Source organism: Urtica dioica, chromosome 8 (genome assembly GCF_054948205.1).
Source record: "Urtica dioica subsp. dioica isolate 48M chromosome 8, U.dioica_male_clone48M_v1_H2, whole genome shotgun sequence".
Classification (NCBI taxonomy): Eukaryota; Viridiplantae; Streptophyta; class Magnoliopsida; order Rosales; family Urticaceae; genus Urtica; species Urtica dioica.
The window spans coordinates 10,225,845-10,233,932 of record NC_142763.1 but is presented as its reverse complement, the minus strand read 5'-3'; the positions used below and the strand labels follow the sequence as shown (position 1 = coordinate 10,233,932).

The 8,088-nt window shown below is 32.2% G+C and overlaps 1 protein-coding gene across 1 annotated transcript; it reads right to left on the bottom strand.

The window, feature by feature from the left end:
• Window positions 1-247: 247 nt before the first annotated feature.
• LOC149387952 (transcription factor bHLH62-like) lies at window positions 248-2,894 on the bottom strand. The gene is made up of 8 exons (XM_089624486.1): window positions 2,317-2,894; window positions 2,043-2,237; window positions 1,884-1,949; window positions 1,725-1,793; window positions 1,564-1,635; window positions 1,278-1,478; window positions 895-994; window positions 248-734 (listed from the first exon to the last, which is right to left on the bottom strand). The coding sequence occupies exons 1-8, from the start codon at window positions 2,749-2,751 to the stop codon at window positions 697-699; spliced, it is 1,176 nt and encodes a 391-aa protein (XP_089480612.1). The 5' UTR covers window positions 2,752-2,894; the 3' UTR covers window positions 248-696.
• Between the last annotated feature and the right edge of the window lie 5,194 nt (window positions 2,895-8,088).

Sequence of the window (8,088 nt, the reverse complement as noted above, 5' to 3'; positions counted from 1 at the left end):
TAAAAGATAAACCAAAGTCCTAATCATTCAAATTAAGAATTCTTTTGGGTGTGGGAAGAAAGAGACCCCACTAGTACAGCTGGTTGCAACACGAGTTGGGAAATCAAATCCAGAAGATTAAGCCATTTAGCTGTGACAAATTGACATGACCCAGTTAATTGCCAATATAAATTATAAAGTTAATTAATTTGGATTCTCATTGAAATGACAAAAGATTTTGCTGATTACGTACAGACAAAGAAGTTCAATTGGGATAGTGAAACATTGTTGGATTAAAATAAAATAATAATGATAACAATGGTAGACTAATTAATAAAACAAGTACTCTTCCTCCAATTAGCAATTCAGTAATAGTCTATCTTACAACTGGTGCTTTAAGATCATGCACCAAAATGACATAATTGATTCTCCGATATTACATCATTGTAATAAAGTAAACTTATAAAATTAAGAAACGACAAACTTACAACGGAGAAATATTTAGATAAAAAATGAGTGGGATACAAGAAAGAAGGGGAAAATATAGGGGAATTATATATATATATATATAGAGGTAGGATAAATGTGGCTTAGTGCCAATAAAATAAGGTAAAAGAATAAAGGGAAGCTTAGTAGTGGTTCCTCTCAACGGTCCAGATTTAATCTTGTATTTACAGCTAATTAGTGGGAAGACTGAGTTAAGACTGTTTGTTTTGATCATAGCTCAATTTTCATGTGGGGCACTTGATTTTGACCTGCATCAGGAGGGAAATAAAAAAAAAACGACTTTATTATGATTAACCACTTTAAACTAATGGGATTATCATTAAAGTAAATAAAACACTACGATTAGTATATGATTGTTATAATTATATAATTTTCTTTCACTTTACTTGCAATTTCTCTTTTCCTTACCCTGGATGTTTTGAGGCTGCAATGATGAGTCTCGGTTTAAATTTTGCCCAAATCCCATCTGGACTATGCTTTGCAAATCATCCTCACCAAAAAATGGATACTGAAAATGATTAACAAGCAGACAAATATTAATATTAATTGGAGAAATTTAAAAAATAACTGTTGTTCGACAATTATTTACAGAAAGAGCTCTAATTAATTTTATTACGATTTTTATTTTTTAAATATAACAGTTATTTTCTAGAGTAAACAAAAAAAAATGATTTGACGATAAAACTCGAAGAAAAACTATTTTCGCAAAAAAAAATTTAGATACATTATCCATATAATTAATTTAAAAAAAGCACCACCAGAGACAATTTCCACACGTTAGTATTGGTTACCTGAGAAATAATGTCAGTGAACGCATTGAGTTGCGGAAATTGCATATCTAATCCGTCAATTGGGCAATGGTTCATGGGCCCACCAGAAATGTCGTTGTTATGGATTGCTCGGTTTTGGTGTGGCTGGTGACCAAATATGGATTGTGCCGAGGAATCTAACGGGAATATTGGGTGTGCCATTGAGTTATTCGGTTGATATAACTGGAAACAATTATAAATATATAATAAGTCACAGAAATTAATGATCCCAATCAAAGAAATAAAATAGAATTAAAATAATACTAACATCTTTTGACATTAGTGTGTCTGTATTCCCATCCAGCCTGGTATTGACTGAAGACAACTTCATAGAGAGAAACTGCATGGCAACACAATAACAACAATAAACATTTAGAGCGGGTTTTAAAAAATCGTGTTCTTTGTTTGGGATCATAAATTAAATTATACCTCAACTTGTCGCTGTAACGACTGTACGTAATTTATTATCTCGTCAAGCATGAGTGCTTTTCCGGTCACCTTTAAGAAAAAAAAAATCAATATCAACAATACGAACGAGCGAATTAGAAAGAAAAAAAATAGTCACAATCGCAAAGTAAATTAATTAACCTTGTTGCAACCAGGGACAAGATCTTGTAGAAGCTTCATTCTCTCGCTGATCTTCTCTCTCCGAACCTATACATATTTTTAAATACAAACAAAACAGCAGAATATCAATTTCACATTTCTAGAGACTAAACTTATCAGGAAAAAAAATGACTAAAGTACCCTCTCTGCGAGGCTATGGCTATCAGTGGCTTGGCCTCTTCTAGCTCTGACGTGGATGTAATCCTTCAGAGGCTCCAACGGCTTCGGACTATCTTTCGCCGGTTTCTGATCGTCGCCGGAACTATTTCCGTTCTCGTCGCCATTGCCTTCACTCAGCTTGTTCCGCTTCGCATTATTGTCGTCCGTCTCAATTCCCTGCCCAAAAAATTCTCGGTACTAAATTGACGAAATTCTCAAAAGTGGGGGCCAAAAATTTCTATTCCGAAACTCATACCTTGGTGGAATTGGGAACCGGCAATTCCTTGGGCTTGGGCTTGGATGAGGCTTTTCTCTTGCGAGGATTGGGGATTTCGCTGGCGATCCTCTGCTCGGAGATGGTTGACTCGTCCTGAGAATTAGGGCTCGGCCCGGGTTCCTTGAGCGAGGGGCTACTCAGGACGCGGGGGAGCGAGGCGGCGGGGACCGCCCTGGCGTTGAAGCTCCGGCTTCCGGCGGCGAAGTAGGAGAGCCTGGCGGCGCGGTCGGCGAAGCCGGGATCGACGCCGCCGAGCTTGCGGACCACGAAGCTCTGATCGGCGGCGGAGTCGAAGTGCGCGGTGAGTTCCAATGGCGGCGGTGGCGGAGGAGGAGGGTGGTGGTGGTGGTGGTTCTTCTCCCAGAAGCAGTCGGAGGAGTCGTATTGGAGAAGAGGAAACAGGTCGTTTTCCATGTCGGAGAAGAAGAGAGTTTGAGTGGTTATATATAATGTGGATTAATTGCAGAACGAATTCTAGGGTTTCAATGTGATTGTTGCTGGTTCATCACTTGTGAAGAGAGAGAGAGAGAGGAAGAAGAAGGGAAGTGGCTTTGAAGTGGTGAAGGATGTTAAATAAGCAAAATGAGAGAGAGAGAGAGAGAGAGAGAGAGAGAAGAGAGAGAGAGAGAGAGAGAGACTATGTTTGTTTGACTTTTTTGTATGTGTGTGTGTGTGTTTCTTTGTTTGTTGGTTTTGGTTTTGGGGGGTTTTCCGTTGAAGGTGGAATACGGTATTTGCCGGGCCTTGAACGTTAAACTACATCATGCCTTTTGCCTATTATCTAAGTACTATTACTTTTGTCGTTTCTCAGTCTTAATGTTATGAGTTTACACTCAACTTTAATATGATATCATATATGCCAATTATTATTATTATTATTTAGCAAATACTTCCTAAACGTAGCGACGACAGTACCGACGGAATGGGCGTTGGGTTTTGGTATGATAATTAAAAATGTTAAAAGAGTCCCAAATTCGAAGGAAAAAAACAAAGTTTAATGAGAGATGAGATCCAACTGCAATTAAATAGACTAATTTATTAAGAATACTTAACTTTCCTTACGACTAATTTAGTCTTTTCATATCTTTCCTTTTTTTTTTTCCTTCTCTCACACAATTTTATAAGAACATTTTTTTTTTACGGTAGACTTTGAACTTGGAAGAAAATGTAAAATTATAACTTAACTATTTAAATAATGAAAATATAACTCATTTCATAGTTAAACGTTTCTTAATATGACATACTCTTTGTCTTAATTTGATCTAAATATAGTTAAAACTAAAATTTTAATGCACGATCTAAATATGCCGTATATCAAACTTTTTCTTCAATTTTTGATACTTTATAGCACTAAAACCATTTTGTGATCAAGTTTCCTTATTTTTCTTTATAATCATTTTAAACATTATTGGTCTTTCCAAAGGTTTTTCTTGATATTTTGAATGAAAGTTGCACATTTTAAATACATAACCAGTCTATACATGTAATTCTTAACTCAACTTTGAAGTCCTTGTTGCATTTATTATTATTATTTTTTTTTGGAATTCTTATTGCTTCTTTTGAAGAAATTCTCACACTTTAGTCATGTTGGCTATGTGTGTCTTAGTGCGGCCCAAACGTCTTTTACGCCTCACTCACTTGCCTTACTTCATAGCTTTCACCATCAAACTCAATTTGATCTTAAACTTACCACAATCACTTCGATAGTTTTTTTTTTACTCTCAGTAATTTTAGTCCAACATATAGTGGACATAACTTGATTATCATAAATTTAAGAAACAAACATACCCCAAAACCATCAAACTACAATTGATTAACAAACACAACAATCACAACCATAATCAAGAGAAGTGGAAATAGAGAGGACGGGCATATGTCGGTGATTTTGTAGAGAAGAGAAATGAAATGAGGAATTGAAGAAGCAAACTCTTTAAATTGATATGCGCATTGTTGTCTTCCGTCTTCTTGAAGTTGATGTAATGTTCATTAATTTTTATTCAATTTCAGTGATCAAGCCTCGAGATCTTTGATTTGTACTTGGTCTAAAATCGCTCGATGTCGATATTTTTGAAATGTTTTCACTTGTTTTTTAATTTAAGCTCTTTGCACAATTTAGAAAATAAAAATTTAAACTTTTAAATAATCGTAAGTAGTCTATGAAACTCTATATTCAGTTAATATGTCTCATGTAATTCTCTTTTTTTCAGATGTTATCATGATTTAATATGTTTGGAGTTACTCGCATTTCAGAGTATTCTAAAGTTTTTGGGTTTATCATTTTTTTAGATCTTGCTGGTTATGTTGATAGTCGTCCTAATTTTCTATTACCTAGGGGTTGTTATCTCTATAGTATTTTATTTTTCCTAACGATGTCTAGTAGGTAATAATTGGATAAAATAGAACTACAATCATTCATAATTGTACGCTACAAATGTCATGTTATTTGATACTCTATATTATATGATATCATAAACTTTTTTTTTTTTTTTGCTCGAAATATAATATCATAAAGCTTGGGTTTTCAAAAAGGTCTTTGCTAGTTGTTTATTTTATAAATAAGTGTTATTTTATTTAAGTAAAACAACGGTGGGTGGGTCGGCAATCCTAAAGTGAAAAGTATTTTATGTAAAATAAGTGCCATTTCTTATCAGTAGTACGATTAACTGATCACCTAATTACAAAGTTTACTGTTGCTTGGTAAATATTAAGTCCAAATACTTGAATATTTTTAGTTTTTAATCATAAATCTCTGCTAAGAGCCCAAGACCAATGGCTATAATATAAAATTTTATTATTAAACGAAAGTTGAAAGAAGTCTTACTTTTCTTCTCAATATACGTACCCTTAAATCTTTTCTCAAATCATGCAAAACACATTAGAATCCTAGTGATTAAGGCTGCTATACTTGGAAAATGTCATCGAACCGAAATGCAGTTGTGTTTGCTTTCATAAAAACATATTAAATTGAAAATTAATAATTTTAATACTAATTTGGGCTACAAATTCAAGGTAGATATTTGTTTTATTCTCCGACTTATTTTACTTTAACCCTCTTTTATATTTAAAAAATTTAACAAGGTTTGGGCAATATTGAAGCAAACCATTTTTTTTTTAACTAATCAATCATTAGAGTCAACACATCCAACGCTGGCTTGTGGAGGTGGGGAGGGTTAAAATAAGGTCAAAACGAGTTTTTCTAGATTATTATTCAGAAATTCGTCGCGCTTACGTTTTTGTTACTATTTCGTACATATGTATGTATTTTACTTCTAGGTTTTCGGACAGCAAAATAAAAAAATGAAAAATAAATTAAATCTATTCAAATGAGAAAATATTAAATTATAGTAAAAAATAAATACCCTTCTACGTGTTTAAGGCCAAGTCAATCATTGCATTAATTTCCCAACTCGGCGATTAACCCGGTTTTTGGTCGGGTTCACATCAAAACCGACTTACATATCTTCAATTACTAGGCAACAACTCAGTTTTTACGAAATACAATATAATATAATATAGATCAAATAAATGGGCACTAATTTCTATAACTCCTTTTTTTAATTAAATTTATCCCAAAGATTGTGCATTTAAGGAACAAGTATAAATTGCAATTTTATTATCCCAAGAGATTTGACCAGTTCATTTGCTGACTTAAAAATCATTCTAATTTTACTGCATTTTCCAAGCCAAAATATATTTTTGTATAAACAAATAGTTATACCATGTCTTGAGAGTGAAAGGGAAAATATGGAAAAAAAAAAAAAAAAAACAAGAAAATGATTTCAAAGGGAATCGATCGTAACTGATCCATATTCCACTTGTGCATATACATATATATAGCGTGTATATACATATATATACACATATTCATTCAGTTGATTATACATTAATTATAATTGATTACAACTCTAATAGATTCTCACACGTGTGAATTACATGTGTACTCTTATATCCCCTCAAGCGAATTGACAATGGAGACGGTGAGCTTGTATCGTAGAGCACTGAACCTCGGAATTGATAATGTCTTAGTGAGAATATCAGTGACTTGATCTAGAGTTTTGAGACATGGAACTCTAATTTGACCAGTCAAGACACATGTACTACTATTAAAAATTAACGAATAAGTAGTAACTTTGGAACCAAAATATAATATTAGGTATTTTCGCTGACAAAAAAAAAAAAAAAAAAATTATGTGTATTTATTTAGCTCAAAAAAATTAAGTGTTTTTGTCATCATTTTTATGAATAAACATTTATATCAACCAACTTATTGCAAATCATACTTTTGCATAGAGATTCTCAATATGCATCGTTCTGTTTTCAAAATATTAATATATATATATATATCATAAATGTTTTGCGTATATGAAGATCTCTGGTGTGACATTAGATATGTGACATTTCCAAGTCAATCGTATATTATTCCAAACCCAATTTCCGATGCACAATTTGATAGAATCATAGATACATGAATCAAAGGGAGTAGAATATTTGTGTTATGCGTGTATGTATGTTACTGACACGCCAGCCAGCATATCTAAAAAATTAAATTAAATTCCCTATATTAATATAACATTTTTTTAACAAACTTAATACACAAAATTAGGTAATTATTAAAACGTTTGAAATTATTATATAGACAACGTTTCATAAATGTTAAGTAAATAGCCACAAACATAACGTGACATTAGTGATTTATTTTTTCATTGAAATAAAGTGGTGAAGTATTTACGTCAATTTACGCATGTATATATATGGACGTGACTATTTATAAAAAATTTACGAAAAATTGATTATATAGCAATACAAAACTGTAAATATTACTATATATGTAATGGACCTAACTTAATATTCAATTCTTCTAATTCTCATACTCGACCGCTGGTTGTAAATTGTAATATGCATATTTATATATATATATATATATATATATATATATATATATATATATATGTGTGTATAAAATACAAACGCACAGTTATATATCAATTAATTTAGCGCATAGTGTTTTTTAAAACCGTTTGTAATCAAATAAATATATAACTACCTTTTGACATTAATTGGTAATCATTATTTCTATTAATTAATGTTTAAAAAAAAAGATTTGTTGTGGTAAATTTCAGATACATACATACATCATAACTTTTGTCTATCGTCATATATTTGATTATTCGTAATTAAAAGTCTAGCTGATTGAGCTTTACTATCTTGGAAGTTTTGAACCTCTTACTCTTAATTCATCTCTTTCTTTTTTTCGTTTCTTTTCTTTGAAAAATTCTTCACCCTGTTCTTCTTAATTTTCATCACAAATTATTCATCTTATTATTCTGTTTTCCATTCACACGTACTCTTCTTATGACGATAACTCAAATGTATATTTCAGGCTCAGCCAACAATATTTCCACGACCATTTAGCATTTAATATAGTCAAGCTAGCATTCTTTAATTAATAATAATAAAAAAAACATTTCCTTTTAAAGCTTAAGACACCTCAAGATTTGAGCTCTTTCTGTAACCTTGACGGTCATAAACTATTGTTAATGCCGAAAAATAGATCAACACTTAAAATTAGCTGCGTTCGATAGAATTGGACCCTATAATTGCGTGGTGTTCAAAAGATGAAGAAATCTCTAAACTTGGCACATTTGCCTCACCGGAAAGAGATTTTCGACTACTCGTCACCTAAAAGAAGAAAAAAAAAGTAAGCTAAAAGGGTGTCGAGATATCCCAAAGACGTGCAGAGGTTTCACCAAC

Excerpts from the sequence above, each read along its gene's own strand:
- LOC149387952 (XM_089624486.1), bottom strand. The coding sequence starts at position 2,751 with ATGGAAAACGACCTGTTTCCTCTTCTCCAATACGACTCCTCCGACTGC. Across the intron at positions 2,238-2,316 it reads CGGTTCCCAATTCCACCAAG|GGAATTGAGACGGACGACAA; the intron begins GTATGAGTTTCG and ends TTTTTTGGGCAG. Across the intron at positions 1,950-2,042 it reads GCCATAGCCTCGCAGAGAGG|GTTCGGAGAGAGAAGATCAG; the intron begins GTACTTTAGTCA and ends AAATATGTATAG.